The sequence below is a fragment of the Loxodonta africana genome, chromosome 8 (assembly GCF_030014295.1).
Source record: "Loxodonta africana isolate mLoxAfr1 chromosome 8, mLoxAfr1.hap2, whole genome shotgun sequence".
NCBI lineage: Eukaryota > Metazoa > Chordata > Mammalia > Proboscidea > Elephantidae > Loxodonta > Loxodonta africana.
The window spans coordinates 127,188,588-127,203,134 of NC_087349.1; the positions used below are offsets into that span (position 1 = coordinate 127,188,588).

At 39.1% G+C, this 14,547-nt stretch overlaps 1 protein-coding gene across 4 annotated transcripts in view; it reads right to left on the reverse strand.

The window, feature by feature from the left end:
• Nucleotides 1-4,055: 4,055 nt before the first annotated feature.
• The window catches only part of NRG3 (neuregulin 3), a 1,465,063-nt gene continuing 1,454,571 nt past the window's right edge, over nt 4,056-14,547 (reverse strand). For 2 of the 4 annotated variants that reach the window (XM_064290319.1, XM_064290318.1), the window contains exons 8-9: nt 10,271-10,441; nt 4,056-4,563 (exon numbers count right to left, since the gene is read on the reverse strand). In XM_064290319.1, coding sequence (XP_064146389.1) covers nt 4,056-4,563; nt 10,271-10,441 — 679 coding nt within the window. Of the gene's footprint in view, nt 4,564-4,807; nt 4,880-10,270; nt 10,442-12,352; nt 12,356-14,547 lie in introns of all 4 variants that reach the window. The other 2 variants (XM_064290320.1, XM_010598245.2) reach the window with 2 other exon arrangements.

Here is a 14,547-nt window from a genome sequence, read left to right on the forward strand (position 1 = left end):
CTAACCCAAAAGGAGCTCTGCTTACCTGAGAAAGAGAAGGAACTGAAAATGCCTGTGTGATCTAAGTGCTGACAAGTTGGCCAGTCTCTTAATGACTTGCTTTTGCTGGCATTCCATGGGAGCAATGACTTCACTCTTTGTGAAATTAAGCAACCAAAACAATCAAGTGCCCAAATCTAATGTACATATATATTTGTGTGTGTGTGTGTGTGTGAATAGTCACAGTGAAAACCAATTATTATAAGAGAACAAGTTGGATCTTAAGGAATTAATTGCTTCCTTTTACCCTCACTAATTCTTTAAAACGGAAAGAATGAAAAAGGAAGAGATAAAGCTTATTTAAAGACCTCATTCACCACAGCATATTGGGATGCCTTCAAAACTGTGAACAACCCAGGAAGCTTAGGCCGTTCTTTCCTGGATAAGGACTGAATTTCTGAAGAATTGAGTAGAAATATAGTATTGCCATGCTATCCTTGAATACACAGTACTGAATCCATACAATTGAATAGCAATAAAAAGTATTCTTTGTGTATAAAACAGTTCCCAGATACCAAAAGAACAAACAAAAATCCCGCCCCTCCTGCTGTGCTCCTAAGCATACTACTTACTCATTTGAGGAATGTTTCATAGCGCTTATTGCAGGGCAATGTTTTCTGGTTTACAAGGCTGGAATCAAAGGGAGCACCACCCCTCACCTAAGGGTTTGTGGCTCCTATAGCACCATACTGCAGGGTAGGTGTGGACAACAGCTGCCTACATTGAGCATATTCTGATGGAGGCCTGGGTCTGGCAGCCTCAGCCACGCTCACCGGAGGCTCTACTCAGATTGTAGTTGTCATTCAATCTGGAAGCCAATGGACATTCTTTTGCTGTTGGTTTGGGCCTACAATTCTCTTTTTGGTAGGTGTGTTGTTCATTTATTATCAAAACAGACTAATTAATGAAGCTTTAAAAACAGCACTGTTCCTTCTCCAGAGGACCTTGCTATTGCTATTTAGGAATAATCTAAATCATTGGAGATTCAATAATTTACAAATATCAGGTCCTTAATCTCCAGCAAGGTGGATACTGGGCTAGAGTGTAAAACATAGAACACTTAGCGTACCTAGGAAAATCAGAAAGAAATTGTTGACACTGATCTTCAACATCATTTCTATTCTTTCTAATGAGCATAAAATGGTCATGTATTTTGAACAACAGTGTTCCACAGCAATCATTGGCAAATTAGTATAACAAATTCTTTATAAAAAGACATATCAGAAAGTGCTTAAAAGCAAAAAATAATGGGTGACATTCATTCTTCAGTAAATAATGAAGATGCAACCTACTTAATTACAAATCTCCAGTGATCTAGTCACATAATAAAGACGGGAAAATGAAGCAAAGTCAAAGGTGTCTCATGGAGATAAGCACTTCTCAGAGTCACAGGAGCTTCCAGGCAATGCACAGACGGCTCCAGTTATCTGCCCAGTTAGATCAACTTTGAAAGTCTTGATGCCATCAGCACTTGTCAACTGGTGCCCCAAGATGTGTCTTGTGAGCTTAGAGACTTTCTATAGCAGAGCTTCCTGTTCTAGAAAGAGACAAATAACCACTGAAAGTAACCATTAATATTTGTTCTTTGAGGAGGATCTTATCTTGGCTATCATTTAAGGAATTAACTCTAGCTCTAAACTTTACATCAGACTGCCAGTGAGCGGGCTTCAGTTCACGCTTTTTGGAATCCACATGGACTGTGTAATCACTCAACAGATGTTTCTAGCTCATTATTTAAAATACAGGGTTGCAACAAGGCCCGTGTGATTGACAACCTTAAATATTTTCGGAGTAAATAAATATGTTAAAATAACTTCCCCTACTTTCTACTCAGGTGAATTCTGCATGGATCCTTTTGATAGCATTTCAGTTAAATAATAATAATAATAATGTTGACTTCAACAGGTTTATGAATCCTACCAATAAATGTTTGATTATTGTAATACATTAGATACTTAACCTATCAATTTTTATATAGCTGTAAATTAAGACCATCTTCTTGTTCCCAAAGATAGTTTAAAATGAGAATTTAGATGATTTAGACATTAAAAATTATAGTAACCTTTTAAAATCCTAATAGTAAAACCTTGATATTCAAAGCAACAGAAGTATAAGGGGGTAATAAATAAATGTAATGCATCCTTATGTTAAACACAAAATGCAATTCTACCAAAGTGTTTTCAACATTTGAGACCTTGGATTTTTACTAAATAGTGTTGATAAGAATACAGTGTTCTTTCTTTTCCCTAAATAGCATTATGTCTATTATTAAAGAATGATCTCAAAGAAAAACTTGCAATGTATTTTCAACGGAAACAACCTCAAATAAGAATCATACAAAGATTGATTCAGAAATAACTTCAACCAATGCCCTTTTAATGGAATGTGACTCTGCCAAGGTTTTCCCAAACAGTAGTAAAAGAAATATTTTATATACTTTCAAATACTGTGCCTTTTTATTTAAAACGGTGTAAACGTTAACAACTCAACACCACCAAAAATTGAAAAAACACTCGTTGTGTGAACACTAATTTCCTGGAATGCCCCATCAAAGTAAGGGTAAATAAAACAGACAATCTTCCGGAGAGGTTTCAGTTCACCTTAGTAGTGGTAAAAATATTGCTTTATTCCAAATGAACATACAACACAATTTACTGTCCTTTTGGGGGCTCCCTGGGAACTGAATGAGTCTGGGCTTGTGATTTCAAAAGTTTATTATTTCCATACTAACCACAGAAGCCAACACCTTGGTCCACACGTAGTAGACTTGCTCTAAAATTGATAGCAATGAGGATGATTAGAACACAATTTGGTGACTGTCAATTTGATAATTGGCTTGTGTCAATAATTTTAAGTACCCATGATTTGAAATAAACACGCATTCTCAATTAACTTGCCTTGAGATATTTGATATCATTAATGAGCCAATAGTTTTTCCTCTAAAAGTATTCACATCAGAATATGATCTAGACATTGTCAAAACTTTTATAGGACCCTGCCATGCAAGTGGCCTTGGTTTCAGAACCTACTGACTGAACTTTATACTTAGTGGAAAAATTTTAAGTGAACAGATCTAAGAGGGAAATTTTTTTTCTAGATATTAGATTCTCTGATGTCTCAGAACAAATTTTAGCAAGCTGAATACACACACATGCACACTCACACACATTATAAACACACGTGTGCATACGGCATATCAGTGCTCACGTGTGCAAGCCCACCCACTCACACGTTCACATGTCCACACATGTACACACACACACACACAGAGAAATGTTTCTTTGGAGACCTTAAACAACCTCAAAGAAAAACATTTCTCTTAGCATGATTTTAGTGACATGACATTGTGATTTTTTTTTGTCTCTTTTTCTACAATAATGTCGTACCTCCCTCTGAGATCCCGCATCTCCAAATTTCAGAGGAAGATGGCACATAGAGTAGGTAAGGGTGCCCCCATCACTCTCTCTCTCCTGTCCTCTTTCCTACTCCAAAGTGTTTGTGCCATTCTTTGAAAATCAAATAGGAAACACTACATTTGTTGACATGGCATAACCTGTGATGAGGCTGTCAGTGGAATAGAAATTTAGGGGTTGGGAATGGCAAGCTAAATGGTAAAAGCTGCTTGCTCACTGGCACCTCCACCATCAGGATACTGGTGGTCTCTTTGCCACCGTGTAGCCACCAGTGCTTTCTTATGAGGTCACTGGGGCTGTGGCCTGTGTGTCTGGATTGCCCACATATATTAGCTAAGAGCCAAAGAAGACAGTGTTGGGACTAACTGAAATTGTACTCAGAATTCTACCCAAAAGCTTGAGTTATAAGCTTTATCCCTCCTGAAACATTTCTTTCCCTTTAAAAAAATATTTTGTTAAAAAACACTATGATATGAGGGCGAAAGACTATTTGGTTTCTTCTAAGTAGATGCTCTTAAATTAATGCATATAAATAATTTGTATTTAATTTCCTCTCTTTCCTGTTGAGCAAAGCATAGAATGCACAGATTCTTACATCTCAAGTCACTTGGTCGATGCCGAGTCTCTTTGTATTTCATTTCTTAAGACAAATTGTGCCAATCGATCTGATTTGGCTGTAGGGCTCAGGGGGAGAAAGGCTGTGTTTTCACTCACACTGTCCTCAGTCTCTACGCTGGCCAGTTCGTAGTCTTCTGACTGCCTGGAATCAGTCAGAATTCGGATCTGCTCTTGGACAGTTTCTAGCAATGTTTTCACTTCTTGTTGTTCTGCTATAAGACAATCACTGACTGGAATACTAACATTGACAAGATCAGCAGAGTAGGAGTTTTTGCACCATTTGATGCTTTTGACTTCAGAAATCCCTGGCATTTGCATGCAGGCTTCCTCTAGACCCACTGAAGGGATGATGGGCACAGAACTCGCCCTCGTAGATGAATATCCCACCAGGTCCTTTTGATCCAAGTTTTTAAAATAGGGGTTGGTCTCTCTTGAAGGCAGTTGCATATTTATTGAAGCATTGTTTTGGGTTTTTAAACCACTGGACTGATACCTGAAAAAGAAACAGAAGTGTTACATACTCTGCTCTCTGCTGCCCTTTTTCAGAGCAATATCCAATCAACAAATCACTTTCCACATGCACCATCTCACTGAATTCTCACAGCAACCCCATGAGACGGAGAGTATGTTCCCAGTTAAACAGAGAAGGAAACTGAAGCTCAGGTAGGTGAAGTGACTTGCCCAAGGTCACACAGAAAATAAGTGACAGACTGAGACTCAAACCCAGGTCTCCTTACTTTAAATCCAGGGAGCTTTCAACACACCACAGCTGTATAGGCAGGTGGGATATAATCTTCCTGACCTCTATCCTAGAATACAAAGTAAATACGGATTGAGCAGGTAAGTGTGGCCTTCCCATTGTGACAAACAGGAAACCCATAAAGGCATCACTCATCACTCTGACCACCCTCTCAGCCCTAGTTTTCTCCAGTGGACTTCCTGGGACCACTTTCTTTGAAGGCAATAAGGAAGTCTGACATAAAGTATCAAGGTACTAAAATGCTGAGTATTTCTGCTTCATATTGATTTTAGGGGATCTGAATCTAATCTCCATTGGGATACTGCCTCACCGCCAGATTGCCGAGTCTGGGGATTGGAGCTGGAGGCACACATTTCTTCTGTCTCTCTGGGATTGAATATGAAGTGGGCACCACAGGGCCTCTACCAACCCAGCAGCTTTTCTCACCACTTTCTAGGGCCAAGTAAGGCAATTGCACTGGAGCATAGCAAGAGCTTATCGAGAATGCCAGTGTGCCTCCAAGTAATGGGAATATGTCAGAACCTACCCAGTGCAGAATCTCCCTGTTCAGGGCTAGTGAATTTGCCTACTCTAAGCTTTCCACTGCTAGTAAGTGAGAAGGGTATGTCATCGATTTATAAAAATTTGGTTTTGGGACATGAACAGCAGTAGGTTTTTATTATATCACTCAATTATTTGACCTGAATGTAAATATTAAACACTAAAATTTAAAAATAATTTAAGCATATCTACCCTCAATATGGAGGCATAGAGTTTTACCCTCAATATGGAAACCCTGGTGGCATAGTGGTTAAAGTGCTGTGGCTACTAACCAAAGGGTCAGCAGTTCGAATCTGCCAGGCACTCCTTGGAAAATCTATGGGGCAGTTCTACTCTGTCCTATAGGGTCGCTATGAGTTGGAATCGACTCAGATGGCAGTGGTTTTTTTTTTTTTTTTACCCTCAATATAATAAATCCCATTCCCCTTGATTTACATTATAATTTAAATAACAAAGCAAGTTTATACACATACAAAATAATTACAGTGGAGTGTGGCGCATGATGAATAGATAAGGATAAGGACACAATGGGACCACTTTAAAGGTCTGTCTTTCTTATTAGACAGCACACAAAGATGGGGAACAGATTTAGGCATCTTTGCAATTGCCTCCCTTCTTGCCATGGCTGGCACAGAGCTGGCAATCAATAAATGGAATGAATGTATGACTACACGAACGAATCTTCAAGGTAAATACCCCCTTACATCTCAGCTAACATCCGTTTTCAAACATAATAACAACAGCTAAACTTAGCATAGTGCTTTGTAGTTTAAAAGCACTTTTGCCTCTGATTACATCATTGAATTTTCACGATAACTTTGCAATTTATTATTATTATTATTACCACACAAGGGATGAATAAATGGAACTTATGGGCACTCAAGTGACTTGCTCAAAATTATACCCTTAGTAAGTGGCAGAGAAAGAAGCTAAACTGAGTTGTCTCATTCTAATCATTACTACCAAAGCCTGAGGGTCCTAATGAATGGTCATCCCAAAGTACACCAGATGTATAATATTTAGCTGTGCAAACTGCGTGGCTACCTATAAGAAACTCCCTGGGAATCTCACTCCTTTCCATTTAGTATTATATGACTGAAAATTTAACTCTAAAAGTTATGATCAATTAATCTATTTCAAAAATAAGAAAGGGGGCAAATTTCAGGCTCTCATGTCCTGTCTTCAGTACCATCTTGTTAGTATCATTAGTATGCATGAATATATAGAATGGCTGCCTACCAGATTTGCCAATAACAGAGACAAAAAATATAGCTAATATAAAGTCATATTCCACATAGCTATCAACAGAGTATATTAGTAGAAGGAACCTAGTAAGATGAAATATGATAGTGATATATGAAAATTCTTACACCTGTATCCAAAATCATTTGTACAAATATCAGATAAAGTTGTAAATATCTTAAAGGATTTGGTAAATTGTAGCTTCAATAAGTCAATAATATGACATGACTGTGAAGTAATCATCGGATGTTCAAGCCAAACTCGGAGCATTCCTCTAATATACCTGACTACAGAATTCAGAGGACCATAGACTGAATCAAGGCAGAGAAGAGAAAACTGGCTTGGTAAATGCATTCAGTAACGCCCAACCAAGCCGGGCTTTATACAACTGAAGAGCTTAGATGAGAAAGAGAATTTGTAGTTCATTATTATGTGTTACCTTAAAAGCCAGATATTGGATACATGGCTGGAATTAATTGGAATCTAAAATGTCACCATGACATGAAGATGGGGCATAAAGAATTAGAACTCTCCAAACGTGTGATTTTTGTTTGGAATCAGGCATGATTTCAAGTCCCCATGCTGGTTCATGTCCTGGGATTTCAGACACATAACAGCCCCTCTGAGCTTTCATTTTCTCATCAATGGAAATAACCAGGCAGTAATATTGACTTCAAGGGATTGCTGTGAGGATTAATTGAAATAATGCATTTGTACTGTTTAACCAAAGGTGCGTTTGGAGTCCTCATGTCCTTCTTAGAATTTCTGTGAGTGCCCAGAACGGAGTATTCAAGTAGAAGCCGAATGTTACTCTACAAAAGGTTAAGTGGGAACTAAATTTCTAGATGTGATTCTGGATTAGAAGACACTCAAAGTTCTGTATCCCTTTGTGAATCAATGATGCTTTCACAAGTTTGATCCATAAGTGTGTCATTCACTGAGTTCTTCTCATCTCTGAATAGAGAAATCACAAGTGCATTTATTGTGTAACTACGTGATGCAGCTGTTAAAGCGCTCAGCTGCTAACTGAAAAAGGTCAGTGGTTCAAACCCACCAGCTGCTCTATGGGAGAAAGATGCGGCATCTGCCTCCATAAAGATTTACATTCTTGGAAACCCTATGGAGCAGTTCTACTCTGTCCTATAGGGTTGCCATGTGTGATAGGTACTCAGTATATTGTAGTTCCCGTCTACTTTGAATGTACGAATTTAACTTTTTTGATTCTGTTTGTTTCTGTCTAGCATGTGATTGCATTAGTTTGATTTGTCTGACATAGCACAGTTCAATGCTACATGAGCCATTGCTATGGTTTTGGCCAGTCTAGGGCTCCAATTAGGGGGAGGGATGGATTCCCCAAGAGTCTCACTTCTACCTCATTCCTTCATGAGACTACAGTAAGATGGCTGCTGAATTCAAGCTGGGCTGAAGTCAATGCCAGGGTGAGAAGCCACATACACTGGGAGCCTAACTGGCAGACAGCACCCACGTGCTTGACAAAAAAAGATGGGTGATGGCTCTTGTAAATCACCCTCCAGCTGAGGGCCAGATTTCAAGGGGCGCTTAGCTGTGAAATTCTATTACCAATCCCATTTTCAGTCCAGAAAGGCACCCAGCTGCCCAGTAGTGGAAAATAGCTGCTTTCCAGAACTGAGAGTGAAATTGCTCCTTGCAATTCATTGTGCGGAGCACATAGTGACTTATACGTAGAGTCAACATTTATTAACATCTGGTGCATATCACACACAGGAAAAACACATGTGGCCAGGCAGTTTGGGAGAATATTTCTAACCCAGTGGTGAACAAATCAAAACAACCACCACACAGACAATAGGTGTAAGTCTCAGAAGGTAAAAAAAAAAAAAAAAACAGGAATCTCTGAACTCTAAGCTATGTGAATGTGTGGCTCAAATCTGGGGCAAGAACAGGTTCAGAGCGTGCTCACAAGGGGACACACGGAGTGACGATCATGCTAGTCCCCAACAGAAAGAGCAGCAGCATGGGCTGGTTTCCTCTCCACTTACAAAATCTCAAAGCTTGATTTCCCCTCACACATCCTCACTGTAGCTTTCACCCCAGACATTACAAGCAGGTTCTGTTAAATATCTCCATCTCCTTTGGCAAAGGGAAAATATATATGTCCTAAGTAGCAGACATCATGAGTGATTTTGAAAAATAAATGATTAAACATTATTAGTTACAATTAGAGAATAAGTGCAAGCCCCTTTTCAGAGATAAGGCAAACAGCTTCTTAACTTACATATATATTTTGGAAAACTTGGCTGTTATGTTGAATTTGCAACTGCCACTCCAGCTCTGTACCAAATACATTTTACATTTGGAATTGCTTCTAAATTACAAACTCAGCCACAGGCTATTTATTTCCTATCTATCTTCAAGTCTTCCTAAAGAAATGTGTTGCTGAGCTTTGTCAAATAGGGCACAGTTACGGATGTCTCAGGCTCAGAGTAAAGAGAGAAAGGTGAGGCAATGTGATAGACCTCCAGCCTGCTTTGGCCTTCAACTTGTTGCAGGCAGTCTGGGGAAGTCACCCAGGCCAAAGCAGGGAAAAGACCTGGCCTGGGTCATCCAGAGAGATAAAAATGGGATGCAACAAGAACCTGGCTTGAGCAGAAACTGGCTCCCGACATTTCTTGAGTTACCCTTAATTTCATTGCTCTTAAAATTAATGACAACACTATGATGATTCCCGCGACAACAAATGCCAGTACTTTGCTACTTACCAGGTGCCAGGCTTAAGCTCGTTAAAAACACACACTTGCACACATATACACATACACACATAATCTGCTCAACAATACCCAGGGAGGCTGGAATTATTTTTTTCAGTTTATAGATGAGAAAACTTAAGCTCAAATGATAAAACTTTCTCAAATTTACAGAGCAGTAAGGGGCAGAGATGGAATTTGAACTCAGGTCCACTTAAGTAAGGACTACCATGTTGGGCTGAGTGGTCTATGCCCAGCAGGTGAAGGGTGGCTAACGTCCTATACCTTATTCACCAAGCCATGTGCCCTGTGAGCATCTGTGCCCACCTGGAGGAAGGGACATCTTGTTCACTGTAAGGAAGAGCAGCAGCCATGGCAACCTCGAAGCTCATCCTCCAACCCCTGTACTCTCAATGAACCAGGAGGTCTGAGTTCAGCAGATGGGGCTTTGGCCTTTCATTTTCATTGATTGAGACAAATTCAAGAATTCTCCATGGAAGTAGATAATGTATATGTCATAGTGTGTCATTTAGGATATTGTCCACAATGCTCTTCAAAGGATTAAGTAATTTCTCTCAAATATAAGGATAAGGGACCACTTTAGTCCTCTGTCTTTTTTTTTTTTTTAACTAAAGTTAAATCCGCAGTTGTTTTAGTAACTGTATGATAACATATTCCCTGGATATCTATAGATACCTATACAATTAACTTTCTTTCTAGCCTTATATTTCTTTTCAAGCTAACATCTCCCTAATACTACATTGTACCTATTAAATTAGCTCACCTTGTGTTGGCACAAGGACAGTAGTAAGGAAAAATAACCAAATACTGAAAAAATACCATTGAATAAAACTCAAAAAATCATTATAATTCAACTTAAGGCTGTAACATTAATGGCACCCTCTCTAAATCGCATTGCCTTTAAGACCTACCCTTGGCAAGGTATTGTATCCTGATCTGGGATCCTTGATTCTTCGAGTTGCTGATATGCTGGTCCCACGATTCCACCCAGCCGACTTCGGGGCGAGGGGGGTGTCCTTCTGAAGGCGTTCCTATGGAGCATCCCACTCCTTTGCCCTGGGCTGCAGCAAGAGGAGAGACTCCTGCCGGGGTTAAAGAAGATCAACAAACAAAAGAGATTATAGCAATAACCTCACCAGGGACTGCTCACACTTGTCAAAAGCCACATTGACACTCCAGGTGCGCCAAGTGCTGGCCTGCAGCCGTCCATGGAACTCAGTGTATGTGCGAGGATCAGATCAAAGTGGGTTAATCCATTTTACCCTTGGAGACACTGAGACAGAGATGTTTCTGTGTTTCTGACTTTCCATTTTGGAGCATAAGTGACTAAAACAACTGGAGCTTTCCAGGTAAAGATAAGAGGTGGGCTTAAGGAATTCTCAAGAACCTATTCCAATCCAACTAAAGCCTGATTTTCCAAGCCACAGTAGCTGTCTGCCTATTAGAAATAAAAATGACTTTTTTATTAGACACTGATAAGAACTAAACATAGGAACCCCTGTAGAGATTTATGGGGGAAATTTTCACTTGTTTTAGTGATGAATTAAACAAACCTTGTTTTCATTGTCATTCTGTTCTTAACGTATGTATTAAACTCCCAGTTCATTACTTGAGATTTTCATCAATCTTGAGAAAATAAATTGGTTTTCTTTTAACTTTGTTTTTAATAAGCATTTCATTATATATTTTATTTAACTGTTGTTAAAGAGGAATTAATATTAATAACAGACATCTTACTTTGATTGTAAGGTTTTTCTTATCCACAAAACCAAATATTAACCATAAAAAGCTTGATTTTAAAGGTTTTCTTATCCACAAAACCAAATGTTAACCATAAAAAGCTTGACCCAAGCTGCAAAGCCTTCCAGAAACTTCTCTACAGCAATGTAAATTTGTCTTTTCCTCCTAGAAAAGTATAGTCAACAAAACTACTACCACCTGATTTAATGAAAAAGACTCCTGGCTCTCCTAATTTAAACCTCAAAAAATCTCATAGCTGCAGCTGGATAGAGGGCCAAGTTATTAACAGCCAGGCCAAAAGTCACCTGGGATCAGTTGATCTCAGTAAAAGGGGAGGACAGGGTTCAATCATGTTAAGATTAACTTGTGGTTGATATTCTGTTCTTTTCCCTCCTCTTCTCTTTATAAGCTTCATTGTAACTAGCAAACTTCTGGCCACTTTGCTTTTTTCTAGAATCAGAATGGTTTCCTTATATGCATATAGAATAACTGCTCAAAATAAACTTTGTATTTCAAGTTTTTATTTATTTATTTTTTAACAGTTTGTAGATGTCCTCAAAGGGAAAAAGGCATAATTGGGATATACCTTAGGCCCTAGCAAGGTGAGGCCCCTATATGGATCATACAGAAGTACTAGACTGTATAAAAATCAATTGCTAATTTGAATCATTGCTTATTCCACATCCATTCCCACCTCCTTCTCACTGAATTCACCCAAACTACATACCAGCGAGAAGAATTTGGATCCTGTGTAGGCATGATAAGACATGCCAGCGTATATGGTCACTCTGACTCTGCAGTGTTCAAATAATAAGTGAACTAAGAATTTTGGGCTGCATCCTCATTTAACTTTGAAAATATCAGTACAACTATATAGAGAAAGATGAACACCATTTTCAAAATTTCAATATATCTATTACATTCTAAAGGGGGCAGTCTCCCAAAGGAATATTACCTATATTGCTATATTATTTGCAGTTCTGTAACTTTTGTCCCACAAATAATGGTGTTATTTCTACTTGAGAAACAAAAAACACAACTTTCTCAGATATTATTACATGTCATAATTTGAGAAAGTAACATTTGAGTTCTAGCAGACACTTTACTGGTTTTGGAAAGGTGACTAATCAAATCTTACATTCCTCAAGCCAACTTGAACTTCCTGAGTTTGTGCCAACACTGGTTCATACTTGGCAACATCACTATGCCTTCATTCTTTATCAAATGGCATTTAAAGGACTCCACAAATTAACCTGCTGAGCCCTAAAATGCCTAACAGCAAGGGGCTTCTAGTTAAGTCACTAAGCCAACAAGTTAGAAGAACTCTCTAGTAGCTAAGGATCCCTGGTTTGCTCGGTGGTTAAGACCTTGGTTGCTAACCAAAAGGTCAGCAGTTCGAATCCATTAGCTGCTCTTTGAAAACGCTGTGGGGCAGTTCTACTTTTTCCTATAGGGTCGCTATGAGTTGGAATCAAGTTAATGACAATGGGTTTTTCCCTCCCTTCCTGCTTCTACCTACATCATCCACAGGCAATAATATAGACCTTCAGACATGGGGGCTTGGGTGCCGGTGCCTCTAGGTTTGAATCTTAGGTCTGTACATTAATAGCAGCAGGATGCTGTTGGAGGTACTTTTACCAGTCAGAGTCCTGGAGGGAGAGAGATGGTGCTTCAAATTTGAGGAGAGTTTACAACATTTACAAAGGTCAGCATTTCAAATGCACAAGCTACTCCTTGGAAACCCCATGGGGCAATTCTACTCTGTCCTATAAGGTCCCTATGAGTCAGAATCAACTCCATGGCAACAAGTTTGGTTTTTGTTTGTTTCTTAGTGCAGTGTTAGAGAAAAAAAAAACAAAAGATATGCAACTGTGCCCCAGGGCTAGTAACAATGGGAAGCCATTCTTGTCCCTCTGACTGAAGGCAAAAGAATAGGGAGCAGTTACCAGAATACAGAGAGAAAGTGAGTTGTAAGGAGGGGAATACCTGGCAGGTGCTATGATCTCAGGAAAGGAGAGAGATGAGATGTTCAAGCAGAGAAGGGAGCGGAAGTGTGGCGCCTTGTCTTTCCCTCCCCCGCTTGCATCTCCCCAGGGGCTCACACTGTTGGAACCCACAGAGCCCAGAGAACAGGGGGGCTGCTGACCTGCGAGTGTGCAGAAGAGTGCAGGGAAAGGTGGCGCCTAGATCAGGAGGGAAAAGGAAACATATCACATCGCCGTTAAGTATTCCACAGGATTGTTACTGGGATTAAAGGAGATAAAGCACGCAAAGTGTCTTGTAGGGAGGCAGGCTCCTAGTAGGTACTCAACGTGGTAAGTTGCCCTGTTTTCCTTCACCGCAACTGACAACTCAAAGGATGATGAAAAAAAAAGCACTGCCGTGGAGTTGATTCCCACTCATAGCAATCCTAAAGGACAGAGTAGAGCTGCCTATAGGGTTTCCAAGGAGCAGATGGTGGATTTGAACTGCAGACCTTTTGGTTAGCAGCTGAGCTCTTAACCACTGCACCACTATGATACCAATCACTAAAATTCCTAGAGTTCTTTCACTGTGAAAAGCCATATGTGTTTTTTTTACAACCGAGTTATATTGCCAAATATAATGCAATAGGACATACCATAAAAAATTTCTTCTTTATAAAAGTTTTTTTTTTTTTTGTGACTAAGCATTAGCTCTAATGGTGTTGAATTAATACCTTTGTTCCGTAAATGAGTTACCCAAATGTATTATACTTGCAATACACAAAAAGAAATTAATTATTCATAGCTTGCTAAAATGTCAAAACAATAAATTCTACCAGTATGAACTAGTGCCCTATCTTAAAAAACGGTTCCATACCTATTGATCAATCAAGTATTCAGGCCTTCTAACCCAGTAGCATTCAGCAGTTGTGGAGCAGTTTACGGGCTACATAAATCAGTGACGGGCCTATCAATCATGAAAACGTCTACGTCTACAGCATGTTTTACAAAACAAAAGCAAAAATAATTTAAACTATGATTTACATATTTTTAAAAGCACTTTATAAATCAAACCTCTCTTAGCCATCAGGACACATGTACACAGACAAATACTCCAGCGTCATTGAACCAAACAAAAAGGAAGGTCTCTTCAAGACTTTCTGACTTAATCTGAGTGACTCCTAGAAACCACAGGAGCAGCCAAGTTTAGGAGGGGACAGAAAAACTGCCAAGCAGTGGGAAAGAAAGGACGTTATAATCCAAATACTTTAGAAGCTGTATTTTTTTTTTTAATCTTAACTTTAAAATTGTGATGACATAATATATTCTAGAGGAACATTATACTGAATTATTTTATTTGACTGGGTGGAATACTACATTAAAATGTGTTATGATCAGCAGGGGAAAATAGGATTTTGGAGAAAATATCCCTTTTCTAAAAGGCTGGTAATTTAGGGCCTATTTCTCTGATTAAGATAAACTTC